The 20748-nt window shown below is 40.1% G+C and overlaps 1 protein-coding gene across 2 annotated transcripts in view; it reads right to left on the bottom strand.

Annotated features, from left to right (window-relative positions):
- The window catches only part of Knl1 (kinetochore scaffold 1), a 72971-nt gene that overhangs the window by 21401 nt on the left and 30822 nt on the right, over positions 1 to 20748 (bottom strand). The window contains exons 9-14 of one of the 2 annotated variants that reach the window (XM_045156168.1): positions 18961 to 19007; positions 12491 to 14701; positions 9671 to 11833; positions 8083 to 8221; positions 5881 to 5948; positions 992 to 1090 (exon numbers count right to left, since the gene is read on the bottom strand). In XM_045156168.1, the coding sequence (XP_045012103.1) occupies positions 992 to 1090; positions 5881 to 5948; positions 8083 to 8221; positions 9671 to 11833; positions 12491 to 14701; positions 18961 to 19007 (4727 nt within the window). Of the gene's footprint in view, positions 1 to 991; positions 1091 to 5880; positions 5949 to 8082; positions 8222 to 9670; positions 14702 to 18960; positions 19008 to 20748 lie in introns of both variants that reach the window. The other variant, XM_045156167.1, reaches the window with a different exon arrangement.

The raw sequence follows: 20748 nt of genomic DNA, 5'->3' as shown, positions 1-20748 counted from the left end.
CAGACAAGCACCTTAACTGCTAAGCCATCTCTCCAGCCCTTGTTCTGTTCTTTTTGAGATAGGGTCTCATGTAGTCCAGGCTGGCTTGTGACTCACATATAGCTGGGGATGACCTTGAACCTCTGATCCTCTTGCCTCCACACTCTGGGGGTAGAATTATAGGTGTGTGCTATCATGCCTTGTTGCATGTGATGTTAGGATGGAACCCAGGGCTTTATGCGTCCTATGTAGGCACTCTAGCAACTGAGCTATATCACTAGCATATGTTTTCGTTTTTCAATAAATACTTCCTTTGATTAGTTTTGTAAAAATATCATGTATTTTATTTTTTTTTTTTTTTTTCAGGTAGGGCTTGCTCTAGCCCAGGATGACATGCAATTCACTATGTAGTCTCAGGCTGGCCTCAAACTCACAACGATCCTCCTGTCCTACCTCTGCCTCCCAAGTGCTGGGATTAAAGGTATGTGCCACCACACCTGGCTAAGGTCACTATTTTAAAAATATTTATTTAAATTATTTATATGAGAGAGAGCAAGAGGCAGATAGAGAGAAAATGGGCGTGTCAGGCCATCTAGCCACTGCAAACGAATCTTGTTCTAGCCCAGGCTGACCTGGAATTCACTCTGTCGTCAGACTGGCCTCAAACTCACAGTGATCCTAACTCTGCCTCCCAATTGCTTGGATTAAGGATGTGTGCCACCATGCCTGGCTTTATATATATATATATTTACTATATATATATATATAAACATATATATTTTTCTTCTGGTTTTTTGAGGTAGGGTCTCACTCTAGTTCAGGCTGACCCGGAATTCACTATGTAGTCTCAGAGTGGCCTCGAACTCACGGTGATCCTTCCAAGTGCTGGGATTAAAGGTGTGCACCACCACACCCGGCTCCCAGCTTTATATTTTATATCTTTCCCTCCTCACCCAAAACACTACCATGTATCTTAGCCAGAATAATTATTTTGCCAGGATACTGTACTTACTTTAGCTGGGAGATTGCTCTGCCGAGGTTTTTGTATCAAGATATGGACCTGAAGAAGTATAAAGAACTCCTTTATGGTAATTCTCCCATCCTTGAGTTTCTGACAAAAGAAAATAAAGGTTTTGTGAAAAAAATTAAGTTCACTTTGACTATAACCACATATGTATCCAAGTAGCTTAAGCTGTTCAGATATATATGAAAATAGCTAAGTATTAGTAGTTTATACATAAGCAGATTTTATATTAGATTACTTTTATTACCTAACAGGGTATCTCTATGAAGTCCAGGCAGGCCTTGAATTCATGATCCTCCTGCCTCAGCCTTTCTCTTGCTGAGATGAAAACTGTGCACCACTTAGCCTAGCCTAACATCATCATCAATATATTTTATTCTTTGGTTTTTTGAGGTGTAAGACCTCAGTCTATCTCAGATAGACTAGAAATTCACTATGTACTCTCAGGGTGGCCTCAAACTCATAGCAATCCTCCTTCTACCTCTGCCTCCTGAGTGCTGGGATTGAAGGCATGCACCACTACACCTGGCTATTATTTTTAAAAATATTTTAATTTCTCCCTCTCTCTCAAATAAATAAATAAATTGAGGCTGGAGAGATGGCTTAGTGGTTAATCCATTTGCCTGCAAATATTCAATTCGACTCTCCAAGATCCACATAAACCAGATGCACAAGGGGCCCATGCATCTGAAGCTTGTTTACAGCAGCTGAAGGCCCTGGCGTGCCCATTCTCTCCCTGTCTCTCTCTCTCTCTGCCTCTTTCTCTCTCTCAAATAAACAAATAAAATATATCTAAAATATATATATATATAATTTTTTTAATTTTTTATTTATTTATTTGAGAGCGACAGACACAGAGAGAAAGACAGAGAGGGAGAGAGAGAGAATGGGTGCGCCAGGGCTTCCAGCCTCTGCAAACAAACTCCAGACGCGTGCGCCCCCTTGTGCATCTGGCTAATGTGGGATCTGGGGAACCGAGCCTCAAACGGGGGCCCTTAGGCTTCACAGGCAAGCACTTAACCACTAAGCCATCTCTCCAGCCCTATAAAATTTTTTTTAAACATTGAAAATAAGGACTTAGCGGTTAAAGTGTTTGCCTGCAAAGCCAAAGGATCCCAGTTCAATTCTCCAGAACCCAAATTAGCCAGATGTACAAGGGGTGCATGCATCTGTAGGTCATTTGCAGTGGCTGGAGGCCCTGGCACGCCCAGTCTCTCTCTCCCTCCCTTACGCTCTCTCAAATAAATAAAATATTTAAAAAAATTTTTAGTTGGGCTGGAGGAATGGCTTAGCGGTTAAGGCATTTGCCTGCAAAGCCAAAGGACCCTGGTTCGATTCCCCAGGACCCACGTTAGCCAGATGCACAAGGGGGCGCATGTGTCTGGAGTTTGTTTGCAGTGGCTGGAGGCCCTGGCATGTCCATTCTCTCTCTCTCCCTCTATGTCAAATAAATAAATAAATAAATAAATAAATAAATAAATAAGGGCTGGAGAGATGGCTTAGCGGTTAAGGAACTTGCCTGCAAAGCCTAAGGACCCAGGTTTGATTCTCCAGGTCCCACATAAGCCAGATGCACAAGATGGTACCTACATCTGGAGACTGTTTGCAGTGGCTAGAGGCTCTGGTGCACCCATTCTCTCTCTCTCTCTCTTTCTCCTCCCTCTGCTTCAAAAAAAAAAAAAAAAGTAAAACAAATTTAAAAATAAATAAATAAATAAAATATTTAAAATAAAAATATTTATTTATTTATTTGCAATGAGAGAGAGAACACATGCTAGGTCCACCTGCCACTGCAAACTCCAGGTACATGCACCTCAGTACATCTGGCTTTATGCAGACACTGGGAAATTGAACCTGGGTCTTTAGGTTTTGCAAGCAAGCACCTAAATGGCTGAGCCATCTCTACAGCCACACTAGCATTATTATTTTTATTTTTTAAAGATAGGGCTTCATTCTAGTCCATGCTGACCTGGAATTCACCATGTAGTCTTAGGGTGTCCTTCAACACATGGTGATCCTCTCATGTGCTAGGATTAAAGGCATGCAGCATCACACCTGGCCTAACATTATCTTATTAAGGTTCTTCAAAACCCCAAACACTGGTCTCTTATGTTCATTTCTACTTAATAAAGTTTGGGTATTTTATCCTTTCCAAAACCATGTTAATCCCCAAGGTCACATGTTAATAGTACGTGGAAGTAGAGGATAATTAGAATTACATGAGGTCTTAAGGTTGGGGCCCCATGATACCACTAGTTGTTTAAAGAAGAAAGAACTCAAAATGTTAAGCTTGCTTTGTCTTGCCACATGGCACCATAGGCCACCTAAAAACTACAGATTACCTACTAGCATGGAGGCCTCAACAGAGGCTGAGCACATGCCAGTGCTATGCTTTTCCCAAGAGCTATTCTTTAAAAACTACCCAGTTTGTGGTACTCTGTTACAGAATAAAAATGGATTATGATACCATACACTTCATGTAACTGCTACATTGAGAGTTGGAGAGATGGTTCAGTGGTTAAAGACACTTGCTTGCAAAGCCTAATGGCCCAGTTTCAATTTCCTAGTACCCAAATAAAGACAGCTGCACAAAGTGGTTTACACAGCTAGAGTTCATTTGCAGGGGCAAGAGGTCCTGGCACACCCATATTCCTCAACTCTCCCTCTGTCAAATAAATAAATTAAAACAATTGCTATGCTGACACATTAACAAATTAAAACTGCCCTGCATATTTGAAATACTTTAAAAATATTTTATTTGTGTGCATACATGTGTATATATGCACATGTGTGTGCAAATGCCCCACATGCACACTTAACAAGGCCAGAGTTGGGGTGTTCTCTATTGTTCTGCTCTATTCACTTGAGACAGCCTCTCACTCAGCCTGGACCATTCCACTTTTCAATCAGACTGGCTGACCAGTTAGCCACAGTGATTCTATCTTTGCCACACTTAGGACTGGAGTTACAGGCGTACATAGCCATATTTTTTTAAAATATTTTTTGTTCATTTTTTATTTATTTATTTGAGAGCGACAGACACAGGGAGAAAGACAGATAGAGGGAGAGAGAGAGAATGGGCGCGCCAGGGCTTCCAGCCACTGCAAACGAACTCCAGACGCGTGCGCCCCCTTGTGCATCTGGCTAACGTGGGACTTGGGGAACCGAGCCTTGAACCGGGGTCCTTAGGCTTCACAGGCAAGCACTTAACTGCTAAGCCATCTCTCCAGCCCCATAACCATATTTTTATGTGGTGCTGGGAATCAAACTCAGGTCCTCAGGCTTGTGCATCAAGCACTCTTACCCACTGAGCTATCTTTCCAGCCTCTGAAATACATTATAACTTTAAAAAGTCCTAAAACTGGGAATATAGCTTAGGAGAATATTTGCCCAGCATGCATGAAGCCCTGAGATTTATCACTAGAACCACATAAAACCTAGCATGTTGACCTACATCTATAATAAAGTTCAAGGTCAATTTCATCTATGTGGAGAGTTGGAAGCTAGCTTAGGCTACATGAGACCCTGTCTTAAAACAATAATAACCTCTAAAACAAGAAGAAAAGATGTGTATTAAAATAATATGGGCTGGGTGTGGTGGTGCACACCTTTAATCCCAGCACTTAGGAAGTGGAGGTAGGAGGATCACTGTGAGTTCAAGGTCACTCAGAGACTACGTAGTAAATTCCAGGTCAGCCTGGGCTACAGTGACACTGTATCTTGAAAAACCAAAAAATTAAAAATTAAAAAAAGACATGGAAGGTTGGTGTGGTGGCACACACCTTTAATCCTAGCACGTTGGAGACAGAGGTAGGGGGATTGTTGTGAATTTAAGGCTACCCTGACACTACATGGTGAATTCCAGGTCAACTTGGGTTAGAGTGAGACCCCACCTTGAAAAACCAAAGAAGAAAAAGATATGGAGTTGGGAAAATGATTTAGTGAGCAAAAACACTTGCTGCATAAACATGAAGACCTGAATTTAATCTCCAGCACCCACAAAGCAATCTTGCTATAATCATGCATGCCTGTAACCCTTGCACTGAAAGAGGCAGGGGCAGAAAGATCACTAGGAATTGCTGGTCAGCCAATCTTATAAAAAAAAAATGGGGCTGGAGAGATGGCTTAGCGGTAAAGCCCTTGCCTGTGAAGCCTAAGGACCCCGGTTCGAGGCTCGATTCCCCAGGACCCACGTTAGCCAGATGCACAAGGGGGCACATGCATCTGGAATTCATCTGCAGTGGCAGGAAGCCCTGGAACGCCCATTCTCTCTCTCTCTGCCTCTTTCTCTGTCTCTCTCAAATAAATAAATAAAAATAAACCAAAAATATATTAAAAAAAAAAAAAAAGGCATAAGCCGGGCATGGTGGCACACGTCTTTAATCCCAGCACTTGGGAGGCACAGGTAGGAAGACTGCCATGAGTTCGAGGCCACCCTGAGACTACAGAGTGAATTCCAGGTCAGCCTGGGCTACAGGGAGACTCTACCTTGAAAAACCAATAAATAAATAAATGAATGGCACAAGAGCTGGGCATGGTGGTGCACACCTGTAATCCCAGCACTCAGGAGGCACAGGTAGGAGGATTGCCATAAATTTGAGACCACCCTGAGACTACACAGTGAATTCCAGACCACCCTGGACTAAAGTGAAACCCTACCAGAAAAACAAACAAACAAACAAACATCAGACAGCAGCTCAGATTCAGTGAGATACTCTATCCCAAGGAAATAAGGCAAAAGAGCCTTAGAGGTGGACACCTGATGTCTTCGTCTAGCCTCTATATGTACATACATGTGCACAGAGTGCATACATCTGCACATGCATACATACAACACCCCCCACACACAAAGAAAGAAGAAAGATAATTTAACATACCTCCCTCAAGTTCTCTTCACCGATAGTGTCATCAAGAAACTGTGATTCCATTTGGCTATTGCGGTGTGCTAGAATTAAAGCAAATATATGTGATAAACAAGTCAAAACTAAATTGTAAACAATCTATGTTATCTTTCAGATTTATGTGTTGTTCATGATTGTGAAATCATCAACTGGAATGTTTCTGGAAAGATACACATTTAGCAGGGCAAATACTATACTTTTAAGGCTCTATTCAATGTTTCCCCAATAAGCTTCTGAAGGAAATAAGTTTTCTCTGTAGGATAACACATCTCATTTTATTAAAATTAAAAAGCAATTACAATAAAGCTGGGCATGGTGGTACACATCTTTAATCACAGCACTCAGGAGGCACAAAGGAGGAGCACATAGGAGGATTGCTATGAATTCAAGGCCACCCTGAGTCTGCATAGTGAATTCTGGGTCAGCCTGGGCTACAGTGAGACCATACCTTGAAAAACTAAAAACAAGAAACAATTACAATAAACTAAGTGGTGCTGGGCTGAAGAGATGGCTTAGTGGTTAAAGTGCTTGCCTGTGAAGCCTAAGGACCCAGGTTTGATTCTTCAGGACCCACATAAACCAGATGCACAAGGTGGCGCATGCATCTGGAGTTCCTTTGCAGTGGCTAGAAGCCCTGGCACACACATTCGCTTTCTCTCCCTTTATCTCTAATAATAATAATAATGAAAACTAAATGGTAGTAAAACACTGCAGCTAGGTGTGGTTATAGACTTTTGCCGTTGTGATACAGTCAGGATCTCAAACTGCCTTCTAAATATTTATACTTATGGTCATAACTCAGTGCTGCTCTCAGCATCTAAGAAGTTTCTTGTTTTTAAATATTTATTTATTTATTTATCTGTGTGTGTGACAGAGAGAGAGAGAGGGACAGAGAGAGAGAGAGAGAGAATGGGCTTCTGACCACTGCAAATGAAATCTAGATACATACACTGCCTTGTGCATCTTGCTTATGTGGCTACTGAGGAATTGAACCTGGGTCCTTAGGTTTCATAGGCAAGTGCCTTAACCACTAAGCCATCACTCCAGCCCAGAAATTTCTTTTTGTAGTGAGTAGAGCTTAATGCAGAGATGCCTATCTCGCCAAAGTGCTGAGAATAAATGACTATGTGCACTTGAACCCTAAGCAGGACATCTGTATCACCCCTTCCAAGGCTCAGAGAACACTGCAAAACAAGGGCAGAAAAAAAAAATTTAGGAGTTGGAGGATAGGGATGAGTGCTGTACAACACTGCCTTCTGGACACGACATTGACATTACATTAACTCATAGCAGCTGTGGTTTCTTGAACAAGACTGAGCCTGTTAACATTCCATCCTGAATGTGGAAGGGTCTCATGAAATCTACTCTTCCCAGGGGATCTATATGCAGTTAATGATTGCTATGGAAAGGGAGATCACATTCTTCAGTAGTGTACCCATTAAATTACCCATGAACCAGTAAAAAAACAAAACAAACAAACAACAACAACAAAAAACCCAATACATGTTCATGGGAACAACCCTAATTAAATTCAATAGGTCATAAAAACAAAACAAAAAGAAACCCTTAGTTAGTCATCATGGCTCACATCTTTAATCCAAGGCTGAGGTAAGAGAATTACCATGAGTTCAAGGCCAGTCTGAACTACAAAGCAAGTTTAATGTCAGCCTAGGTTAGAGTAAAACCATGCCTCAAGGAAGGAAGGAAAAAAAGGAAGGAAGGAAGGAAGGAAAAAGAAGACACAGAGAGAGAAAAGAAGCTCATGAAGACATAAAAGTGGGAAGGGGATGAGCTGGAAGTTTATGCATGGGAGGAGGATAAAAGAGGGCAATGGAAGATAAATATGATCAAAATATATGCATGGGGCTGGAGAAGATGACTTAGTGATTAAGGCATTTGCCTGCAAGGCCAAAGGACCCCGGTTTGATTCCCGAGGACCCATGTAAGCCAGACACACAAGGAGGCGCATGAATCTGGAGTTCGTTTGCAGTGGCTGGAGACCCTGGCGTGCTCATTCTCTCCCTCTCTCACACTTAAATAAACAAAATGTTATCTTATTCTTTATAACTTGGAAAAGGCTTAAATACCATTCAAATAATTCCTAAATTGAAAAACACCAGTTATGAATCAAGAATTTAGATAGCTGCTATTATTTAGCCTTTGTATAATAAGTCTTACTGCTGAAGTCCAGAGAGGTTCCATCAGCCTTGATAGAATCCAGAGAGCTGCTGCAACTAGACGGGGTCCTGCTCAGGCTTTTTATCAATACACTGTTAACATTTTTATCATTATCCTCTTCAGTGTGGTAATCAAAAATCTGAAAGCATCAATTAAGAAACATCAGCCATATAAAGTTATGACACTGTGTATTTAGAAACATTTCTGGTTTAAAGTACTTTCCTTCACAGCTGATAATGATTTGTTTGGCTGAAATGAGTTAAGTCATATTAAAGCTTTATATGAAGCCTGATGTGGTGGTACACGCCTTTGATCCCAGCACTTGGGAGGCAGCAAAGCCAAAGGATCCTGGTTCAATTCTCTAGGACCCACGTAACCCAGATGCACAAGGGTGCACACGCATCTGGAGTTCCTTTGCAACAGCTGGAGGCCCTGGTACAACCATTCTCTCTCCCTCCCCCCTCAAATAAATAAAACATATATATTTTTTAAAAAGATGCAAAAAGAACCGGGCATGGTGGCACATGCCTTTAATCCCAGCACTTGGGAGGCAGAGGTAGGAGGATCACCGAGAGTTCAAGGCCACCCTGAGACTACAGAGTGAATTCCAGGTCAGCCTGAGCCAGAGTGAGACCCTACCTCGAAAAACAAAACAAAACAAACAAACAAAAAAAATCAACAATTTGAAGATGGCTTAACCTTTTTTTTTTTTTTTTTTTTTTTGACATAGGGTCTTGCTCTAGCCCAGGTTGACCTGGAATTCACTCTGTAGTCTCTGGGTGGCCTCAACTCACAATGATTCTCTTTGGCTTTCCAAGTGTGTGCACCACCACGCCCAATATGGCTTAACTTTCCACTGCATTTGTGTAGCTATCAAAGAAAATTATAAATTATTTAAAAATTATGTTATTATAATTTTCTTTGATGGGGTCTTTTTTGATAGGATCTTGATATATAGCCTAAGCTGGTCTCTAAATCATAGCAATCCTCCTGCTTTAGCCTGATAGTGCTGTGATTATAGGCTTGTGCCACTAGGTCCTATTATCTTAATGTCTTAGACAAATGATTCCTGAAGATTCCAAAGAGGAAATTTCTCTGGCCTATAAGTGGAAATAATTAATTTCTACTTAAAATTCAGGAACTTAAAACTTAAAATTCGTAAGTTAGAAAGTATAAAATTTAGGGACTGGAGAGATGGCTTAGTGGTTGAAGCATTTGCCTGCAAAGCCAAAGGACCTTGGGTCAATTCCTCAGGACCCACACACACTAGATGCACAAGGTATCACATGCATTTGGAGTTTGTTTGCAGTGGCTAGAAGCCCTAGAGTGCCCATTCTCTGTCCCTCTCTTATTACTCTACCTCTTTCACTCTCTGAAATAAAAAAAAAAGTGTGTGTGCGTGTGTGTGTGTGTATGTATAGGTATATATAAAATTTAGTTAGACATGGTAATGAATCTTAAGTATTTGGGATATTGAGGTTATAGGATCCTGAACTACAGGCCGGGCTGGTCTTCATACTTAGCGTTCACCTCAAAAGCAAACAACCATACAAAACTCACGAACATTCCTTGGTTCAAAGCAGCTTACTTCCTTTTCTTGTGTAGTATCAGCTTTTCTGACTTTTTTCTCAGCTGGTACATCATCATCTTCTTGTACCCAGGTCCTTTTTTGGATATTGCAGGTTTCTTCCATTTTGTTTTCAAATGGTAATATCTCTTTGTGGCTTATTTCAGTCAAAGCCTTTTCTTCAATCTCTGTACTGATAGAGTCTAAGGAATTAATCTCACCAGGATATATAGGGAGATTTTCCTCATTTATATATTGAGATGGACTTAAGTTCAGTTTAGCTACAATAGATCCAATGCCTGAATCTTTACTGGAGACTGGCTGGTTTTCTAAGTAATTTAAATCTGCTGGAATCTGCTCTAGGTCATCAGTACCAGTGACACTACAATTTCTCTTATTTGGCAATTTGGGCAAAAAGATTCCCAAAGAACATCTTCTCATTTTGTCTTTAACAGCTCTCTTTGGTGGGACAGCAGTAGTTCCAACTCCAGTATGTGTTTCTTCATCTCTCTTATCTTTAACATCATTAGAGACTATGTCATGTGTTTCTATAGCTTGCACTCTCATATTATTGTGTGTTTTATCTTCTAATTCTAGTAACTGGTCTGAAGGAGGTAGCAACTGAACAGCTTGAAAATCTAAAATCTCTTCTGTTTTTCCATTGAAATTATTCAGACTTGGTCTGACAATACTAGAGCCCGGAACATTAGATATGACTGTAGATTCTGATGCTTTTCCATCATTGGCAAGGGTTTGAATGACTTGTGTAGTCAAGTCCAAGTTACTAATGCAATCTACAGATGTATTACATTTAGCTTTTTGGATACTTTCCTTCAGTTCTTTTTTATGAGATACAATAAGGTGTTTCTCATTACTGAGTATTTTAGATTCTTTTTCACATGTAGGTGTAGAAGACTTTTCTATGAGAAAAGCTGAAGTCTTATTTCCAGCATTAGACAGTGTCATTTCATCTTTATTGACAATATTCTGTCCTTTTTGAATTAATGGTTGAAGTTGTTGGGTTAAGAGATGAGGCTGAGAAGCAACACAAATGTCATCAACAAAAACATTTACTTGCTCATTTGGGAGCTTAAAAGACACACGCTTATTAACTTTAGCCATCTCTTCCAGATTTTGACTACACACTAATGTTTGATTTTGAGGCCCCTTCATCATATCCTGATCTGTCGGTACTGTTATGACAGAGTCTAAGTGTTGTGTAGAAGTAGTCTGAATTTCTTCCTTCAAAGGACACGATGCAAAGAGAGGCAGTCTTTCAGATACTATACAATATCCACTTGCTAAATTATCTACATTAATAAGCTCATTTTTCACTTGGCAGTTATTGGCTTTCTCTTTATTTTTATCAGCAAAAGATATGGAATTTCCCTCCAAGTTATCAGAAGTAGTAACATTTGGTAAACAGAAATAATTATCACTGGATCCACAAACAGCATCTATATGACTGGTTGTAAGATGCACATTTCTTCTCTCTGTACTATTTAAGTGGCAGCTTTCAGTTTTAGCTTCTTCTAATACACAGACCTGGTCTTTCCCTGTGACCTTCTCTTCTATATCAGTTCTATGGCACTTTATGATTTCCGTTTTATTCTGCTCACCAGACAATGTATGTGTAGGAATAAGCATTGTCATAAGATGCTTTTGTTCAACTGCTGTTTGTTTTTTAATGATTTCTTGGGCACAGCTATGATTCAAGTTTTTTCCTGTTGCTATTTCAAATTTAGGGTACTCACGAAGTATTTCTGTGGCTTGACAATCAATGAAAACAGTGTGGGACTTGGTGACTTCCAGATCATCAGCTTCCTTTCTAGGCCTATTACTAGACTCTTCTTCCAGCATTGATAGCTGACTACCTTTTGCTGCTACACGGACACTTTCATTATTTTCTGAAAAGGAAACACTCTCTTCAGCAGGGGCAGATGTAACCTTTGGTTCTCGCAGGCTCTTCCTTTTGGATTGTTCAAGGTTAAGTCTGTCCGGAAGTACAGTTTTGTCTTCTGCTTGATAGTCAATGAAGACAGTGTGGGACTTCGTCATTTCAAGTTCATCATGATCATCTACAAACATCACAGTCTTGTCTAGAGGCCTGGAAGTTTTTTCATGTGGTGAGACATTTCTACAATCTGAGACACTTGAGTGACTTCTAGTGATCTCCATGTCATCCTGCCCACAGGCATACAAAGCTGTTTTAGAAGTTTCTGCTAATGGCACCAAATTGAAGTCCTCTCTCTCTCTCAGAGTGATTTTATTATTTATTCCCACCATAGGACTCTGGGGGTTATCTATGTTGTTTTTATCATTCTCTGAAAATTCAATGGTCTTGCCATCCTTGAACTCAAGGCTATTTCTTCTCTGACTTTTGCCTGACAGTAGTTCATTGAGAAATCCAGGCTTTTGTAGATCTTTGACATTTTTCCTGGTGGTTAATTTGGATACGTCTGTGTTATCAGCTATAAATGTTGCAGCTTCCTTTCTAGGCCCACTGCTAGACCGTTCTTCCAACACTGTTAGCTGACTACCTTTTACTGCTGGGTAGCCACTGCCTGAAAAGGAAACACTCTCTTCAGCAGGGGCAGATGTAACTTTTGGCTCTCCCAGGCTCTTCCTTTTGGATTGTTCAAGGTTAAGTCTGTCTGGAAGTACAGTTTTGTCTTCAGCTCGATAGTCAATGAAGACAGTGTGGGACTTCGTCATTTCAAGTTCATCATGATCATCTACAAACATCACAGTCTTGTCCAGAGGCTTGGAAGTTTTTTCATGTGGTGAGACAGTTCTACAATCTGAGACACTTGAGTGACTTCTAGTGATCTCCATATCATCCTGCCCACAGGCATACAAAGCTGTTTTAGAAGTTCCTGCTAACAACATCAACTCAGAGTCATGTTTATCTAATACTGGTCTATGGTTTATTTCCACTGTGTAACTCTTGGTGATATCCATATCATTCCCATTACCTTCTGAAAATACAATAGTTTTATCAATTTTTAGTCCACCAACACTTTTCCTCCTACAGATTTTGTTGATGTTTTGCTTTTCCTTCAGAAATCCAAGTTTCTGTGTTCTGTCTTCTACCTCAGCCATATCATTGGTTATTATTACTCTAGCTTTCCCTGGGGCATTTTTATCACATTTTTCAACATTTACAGCAATCTGACTGCTTACTGTTGTGTGCTTGCTAGTTCTGTGTCCTAAATTAGTATCACTAGGTTCTTGTACTTCAGAAGGACCAAATCCAATGACAACAGTGTGGCTCTTGGTTAGATCCATAGTTTGTTCCTCCTCTGAACAAATTATTTTATCGTGAAAACAGTCAAGTGTGGGCTCATTTAAATTTTTCTTCTGTGGCTCAGGCAGTTCAGAATGCTGACCTTGTTCTTTATGTCCCACCACTACCTGTTTACCAAGCTCACCACAGTGGGCTCTATTATAGTTTGTTGTTGTGTCTTCATTATAATGAACTGGTGGAGAATCTTTATCAAGACAAGATGAAATCTTTAAAACTTGATGTTTTTCCTTGGATTGGGTGTCAGTTAAGATGTGTTTGTCTGGTTGTTGGGTTGGCTGGATAAGACTTTTGGTCATTTTTTCCCATTCATCTGAAAGACTTTTGCTATGAGATTTAGTGATGTTCTCTGGTGCTAGATCACAAGATTCAAGAGGAGTTCGGCTTCTTAAGTTACTTATGTAACTTTCAGTCAAATCCATACAGTCACCTGCTAAGAGTTTAGTCTTTTTGTCAGAAATAGGTAAGGAATTCATTGGATTCTGCAGTAATCTTTCTTTAGACACTTGAGGAACTGAGATACAACTTATGTTCATTTTCCCATTTTCTGGCACAGTTATTTGATTCTGAAACATCACTTCTTTTCCAGATATTGATATAGCTATTTCTTTCTTTGTATTTGGCTGATCTTGTTTAAAAATATTATTATCTATTGCAACTGTGTGACTCTTGGTAATATCCATGCTATCTTCTCCTGAATAGATAGTCTTCTCTGTGGGAAGAGGGCTGGCATCTGGATTGGGGCATGTTTTAGAATAATTACCATCATGCTTCAGCAAAGCTTTTTCCTCTGCCATACCTGACAGACACATGGTTACTTCCATGGCATCATTATAGCTAGAAAAAAAAGCTGTCTTATCACATTGAATAACTTGACTAGAACATAGAGATTCTGATGTCATGGCCAATGTTCTAGCATCCTGTTTACAAGTCTGAGGAACTGTACAAGTTTCTGACCCCATGATATGACTTCTAGTAATATGTTGAGGGTTTAAAAAAGAATCTTGAAAAGCAGCATTTAATTTATCCTTAAGAACTGATTTCTTCTCTGGAGCTTTAGCCTCACAAACTGTTGCAACATCCATCATGACATTCTGAGTCTGATTTTCTTTTTCAGATATATTAGTTGCTGAGGGCAAAACCTGTATCACATGGTTAGTTGTCAAGTCCATACATTCATTGCCATAAATTGTAATATCTCCTTTAAGCTCTCCTAAGTTGGCATTACTGAATGGGGGAACCAAAGTCTGAATATTGCCTGTATGACACTGGGTGAAATTCATCCCATCATCCTGTTCACTGAAGATTCTAGTCCTGTTACTACCATTCTCATCTACATTAGCAGATACATGCATTTGATGTGTAGAAGCTGTACTATTTGATTCTTTGGAATAAGTAAGCATCTCAGAATTTTCTTTATCAGGTCCTGTAGAAGAAGCAAGGTATTTTCCTGTTTTCAATCTTGTTATGAAGTCATTCCAATTTATTTTCTTTGCTGGGGAAGTGTTTTGACTCATGGAACATTTTAATTCATTTTTCATTGTTGAAGTCTCAGCATTATGCTTTAAGTTAGCGAGAAAGGATGTGGTATCTATCTTCATGGATTTTTCACTCGCAGAATAATCCAAAAGGCCTTTAGTAATAAGCACGGTGTGACTTGCGGTAAGGTCCATCTGGTTTCCATCTGAAAAGATGACTGTCTGGTCATTTGCCTGTTTCCTTTCATAGTTGTGCTCTATAAAGGAAAGCTGTGATGAAAGAGATAAGACAAAATGTAAATTTATCATGTAATGTTTTTTAAAGGAATATATATATACACACACACAGTTGTTTAGTTTTTTTGAGTAGGGTCTCACTCTAGCTCAGACTGACCTGTAATTCAATCTGTACCATCACACTGGCCTCAAACTCAGTGATCCTCCTACCTCAGCTTCCTGAGTTCTGGAATTAAAGGTGGCTGCCACCATGCGTGGCTAAAAGGTATTTTATAACAAGTACTAAATAAACAATCCACAATAAACTTTTCATGACACTTTAAAAAAATTTTTATTTCTTTGAGACAAGGTCTCACTCTACCCCAGGATAACCTGGAACTCACATTGTAACCCAGGCTGACCTTGAGCTCCCAGTGATCCTTCTAACTCAGCCACTCAAATGCTGGGATTAAAGGTATGAGCCATCATGCCCAGGTTTATGAAAAAATAATTTATGTGCCAGGCATGGTGGCACACGCCTTTAATCCTAGCACTCGGGAGGCAGTGGTAGTAGAACTGCCCAGAGTTCAAGGCCACCCTGAGACTACATAGTGAATTCCAGGTCAGCCTGGAAGAACGAGAAAAAGAGTTACAGGCTGGAGTGATCGCTCAGCAGTTAAGGCGGATGCCTACAAAGCCTAAGGACCTGGGTTCATTTCTCTAGTACCCACATAAAGCCCAGATGCAAAAAGTGGCACATGTGTCTTGAGTTTGTTTGCAGTGGCTGGAGGCCCTGGCATGCCCATTCTCTCTGTGTCTGCCCCCCTCTCTCTCTCTCTCTCTCAAATGAGTAAATGATGGGCTGGAGAGATGGCTTAGCGGTTAAGGTGTTTGCCTGTGAAGCCTAAGGACCCATGTTCAACTCTTTCAGATTCTATGTAAGCACAAAGATAAGGCAAGCAAAAGGTTGTACACCCCCACTAAGTGGCCAAAGCATCTGGAGATCAGTTGCAATGGCTGAGGCCTTGGTGCACCAAATAATCAATCTCTCTCTCTCTCTCTCTCTCTCTCTCTCTATATATATATATATATATATATATGTATATATATACAAATATATATAAAATAAAATTCAAAAACAAGTAAATGAATAAAATATACATACATATATAATTTAAATAAATAAATAAAAGTAAAACAAATCAAATTAAAAAAAGCAAAAACCGGGCGTGGTGGCGCACGCCTTTAATCCCAGCACTCGGGAGGCAGAGGTAGGAGGATCGCCGTGAGTTCGAGGCCACCCTGAGACTACAGAGTTAATTCCAGGTCAGCCTGAGCCAGGGTGAGACCCTACCTCGAAAAACAAAAAACAAAAAACAAAAAACAAAAAAAAGCAAAAATAAAAATAAATTAAAAGCCGGACGTGGTGGCTCATGCCTTTCATCCCAGCACTTGGGAGGCAGAGGTAGGAGGATTGCCATGAGCTCAAGGCCACCCTGAGACTACATAGTGAATTCCAGGTCAGCCCAGGCTACAGTGAAACCCTACATCAAAAAAAAAACAAAAAAAAAAAATTATTTATTTATTAAAAAGGAAATCTGGGGCTGGATGGATTGCTTAGCAGTTAAGGCATTTGCCTGTTAACCCAAAGGACTCCAGTTCAATGCCCTAGGACCCACGTAAGCCATATGTACAAGTTGGCACATGCGTCTGGATTTCATTTGCAATGGCTGAAAGCCCTGGTGTGCCCACCCTCTCTCTCTCTGTCTGCCTCTTTGTCTCTCTTAGTGTTTCAAATTAATTAATTAAAATATATACATATATATGTAAAGGAAATTTGTGCCAGTCATGGTGGCATATACGTTTACTCCTGGCACTTAGGAGGAAAAGGTAGGAGGAGGATCGCTGTGAGTTTGAGGCCACCCTGAGACTACACAGTGATTCAAGGTCAGCCTGGGCTAGAGTGAGATCCTACCTCAAAGAAACAAAGCCAAAAAAAAAAAAAAAAAGGAAATTTGGACACATTTACGAATAAAAAAATATCATGTGAAGATAAAAATAAACCTCAGGATTATGCATTTCCAAGCACAAAACTGTTACTATTGCAGGATGTGCTGATGCACACCTTTAATCGCAGCATTCAGGAGACTGAGGTAGGAACTACATAGTAAATTTCAAGTCAGCCTGGGCTAGAGAGGGACCCTGACTTGAAAAAAAAAAAATTTAAAAAAAAAAACAGTACCATCAGAAGGTAAGAGATAGGCATGGACTACTTCTCTCACAACACGCAGGCCAGCCTGACCTAGAGTGAGACCAAATCTCAAAGAAAGAACAACAAGCCGGGCATGGTGATGCACACCTTTAATCTCAGCACTTGGGAGGCAGAAGTAGGATGATTGCTGTGAATTCAAGGCCAACCTGAGACTACATACTGAATTCCAGGTCAGCCTGGACTAGAGTGAGACCCTACTTGAAAAAAAAACCCAAAGAGAAAGAGATACCACCAGTGAAGATACTCAACAGTGGACATTGCAAACCTTATAATTGGCCAGCCAGGCCAAATGAGCCAACGGGTGCAATAGTGGCACGTCTATCATGGTGGAAACCAACTGCCCTCCAACTGGACTAAAGGCCCGTTCCATGGGAGGAAATACATCCCTGATACTGAAAACTTAAAATAGGGGTCGTCATGAGCCCTAGGGGTATAATGTCTGCTGATGTCTGGATAAATGTATATACCATGCTTATCAAACTGTCCAGTAAGCACTTCTCTTAATATTCATACCCTTATACTAATGCTACTGTCACTTTGGGTAGAGAATCTTCTCTTTTCAGATGGCAGTGACCTTGGTACAACTCAGAAGGTATCATAGTGCTGGAAAGAAGTGACTGGAGTACTGAGTAACATCTCTATCACACCTTCCAAGGCTCAGGGTCTAATGCGGAAGATGTGGCAGAAAGAATGTAAGAGCCAAAGGAAGGGTAGGACTCCTTACAACGTGCTCCCTCCAGACACAAAATGGCCTGGATATCCATGACCTCACAGTGCCTGACACTACCTACACAAGACCATCATAAGAGGAGGAAAAGATCATGACATCAAAATAAAAGAGAGACTGATTGAGATGGGGAAGGGATATGATAGAGAATGGAATTTCAAAGGGGAGGAGGGTATTACCATGGGATATTTTTTATAATTATGGAAAATGTTAATAAAAATTAAGAAAATAAAAAAGAAACCCCCCCTCCAAAAGAAAAGAACAACAAGGCCAGGCATGGTAGCACATGCCTATAATCCTAGCACTGGGGAGGCAGAGGTAGGAGATTCGCTGAGTTCAAGGCCACCATGAGATTACATAGTGAATTCCAGGTCAGCCTGGAATGAGATGCTACCTTGAAAAATCAAAAAGATTGTCAGAAATACAAACTCTATCGTCTTCAACAGGATTTCAATTTACCTACCTACCTACTAACCTACATATATACACTTATACACACAAACATGATGTTTCTTCTTTTTTATTTTCAAGCCAGAGTGTCGCTTTAACCCAGGATGACCAGGAATTCACTCTGCAGTCTCAGGGTGGCCTGGAGCTCACAGTGATCCTCCTCACCTCAGCCTCCCATGTGCTGAGATTAAAGGCATGCACCACAATGTCCAGCTCTTCCTTTTTTGTGATTTTAAGGATCAAGACCCAACATGCCTGCACATACTACGCAATACTCCTACGACTGAGCTACATCTCCAAATCAAAAATCTGTATTTTAGTTGGGTATCATGGTGCACACCTTTAATAACAGCACTTGGAAGACAGAGGTAAGAGGGTTGCTTTGAGTCTGAGGACAGCCCAGGACTACATATTGAATTCCAGGTCAGGCTGGGCTAGAGTGAGACCCTACCTCAAAAAAAAAAAAAAAAAAAAAAAAAATTTTGTATTTTAATAAGAATTTGGAGATGATTCACATACTTTTAAAGTCTGAGACATATTGTTTAAAATGAGCAATGATCTAATCCTTTGTTAACTGAATGTAGGCTACTTTTCCAGTCTACAGTAATTTATTTTGTTAAGTCATTCCAGAGCTATACCATTACCATTACCATTACCATTTTTTTCCTCCTTCTTAAGGTAGGGTCTCTTGCTCAGGCTGTCCTGGAATTAACTTTATAGTCTCAGGGTGGCCTCGAACTCACAGTGATCCGACTATTTCTGCCTCCAAGTGCTGGGATTAAAGGTGTGCAATACCACGCCCAGCTCTTTTATAAATTTTTAATGGTAAAATTAAAATATAAAGGTACTTGCATGAAATCATACCTCTTTTTGTTGTATCTGAATGGGAGCACAAAGCAGGGTGTCCATTCCTATTGAGGAATAAAAGCAAATATGGAGAGAAATATATACCGTTAGCAGTCTGACTTATTCTTTTATGTTTCTCACTAGTTGTAAGTATTTATCAGTTACTAAACTCTTCATAGGGACATAAGTACCTTGGAATAAACCTAACTAAAGAAATAAAGGATCTCTACAATGAAAACTTTAAAATACTCAAGCAAGAGCAGGGCATGGTGGTGCACGCTTTTAATCCCAGCACTCGGGAGGCAGAGGTAGGAAGATCACCATGAGTTCGAGGCCACCCTGACACTACATTGTGCATTCCAGGTCATCCTCAGTTAGAGTGAAACTCTACCTCGAAAAACAAAACAAAACAAAACAAAACACTCAAGCAAGAAATTGCAGAAAACATTAAGAAATGGAAAGACATCCCATGCTCTTGGATTGGAAGAATCAATATTGTGAAAATGGCAATCTTACCAAAAGCAATCTACACATTTAATGCAATCCCCATCAAAATCCCAATGGCATTGTCACAGAAATAGAAAAAACAATCCAAATATTCATTTGGAAGCACAAAAACCTCAAATACCTAAAACAATTTTGAGCAGCGAAAATAAAGCTGATGGTATCACCATACCCGATTTTAACGTATACTACAGAGCCATAATAACAAAAAGAGCATGTACTGGCACAAAAGCAGTTATGTAGGATCAACAGAATAGAGGACCGAGATATAAATCTGGGTAGCTATAGCTACCTGATCTTTGACAAAAATGCCAAAAATACTCATTGGAGAAAAGACAGCCTCTTCAGCAAATGGTGCTGGGAAAACTGGATATGTATCTGTACAAGGATGAAAATAGATCCTTATCTCTATGCACAAGAATTAAGTCCAAATGGATCAAAGACCTTAATATCAGAACTGAAACTCTGAAACTGCCAGAGGAAAAATAGGGGAAACCCTGCAACATATCGGTCTTGGCAAAGACTTTCTGAATATAACCCCAATTGCTCAGGCAATAAACCCACAGATCAACTGCTGGGACCTCATGAAATCTTAAAGCTTTTGTACAGCAAGGATACTGAATAGAGCAAAGAGACAACCTACAGAATGGGAAAAAATCTTTGCCAGCTATACATCTGACAGGAGTAATTTATAGGATATACATAGAGGGAATTTCCGTGGGATTTTTTTTTTTATAATCATGGAAAATGCTCATAAAAATTAAAAAAAAAAAACTACATAAATGCCAGGCGTGGTAGCATATGCCTTTAATCCTAGGGGAGGCAGAGGTAGGAGGATCACTTTGAGTTCGAGGCCACCTTGAGAGTCCATAGTGAATTCCAGGTCGGCCTGGGCTAGAGTGAAACCCTACCTTGAAAAACAAAACAAAAAACTAAATAAAAGAAATCAAACAACCCAGTTAAAAATGGGTTATGGAACTAAAGAGAGACTTCTACAAAGAAGAAATAGAGATGGCATATAAACATTTAAAGAAATCTTCTACATCCCTAGCCATTGGGGAAATGCAGATTAAAACTACATTGAGATTCCATCTCACTCCTGTCAGAATGGCTACTATCATGAAAACAAATGACCATAAATGGGCGAGGATGTGGAAAAGGCGGAACCCTTCTACACTGTTGATGGGAAATCAATCTGATCAAGCCATTGTGGAAATCAATGTGGAGGTTCCTGAGTCAGCTAAAAATAGATTTACCCTTATGACCCAGCTATACCACTCGTCCTAAGGACTCATCTCACTA

The sequence above is a fragment of the Jaculus jaculus genome, chromosome 8, assembly GCF_020740685.1.
Source record: "Jaculus jaculus isolate mJacJac1 chromosome 8, mJacJac1.mat.Y.cur, whole genome shotgun sequence".
Lineage (NCBI taxonomy): Eukaryota > Metazoa > Chordata > Mammalia > Rodentia > Dipodidae > Jaculus > Jaculus jaculus.
Note: the sequence above shows the minus strand (reverse complement) of the source record. Positions and strands in the feature narration are given on the sequence as shown.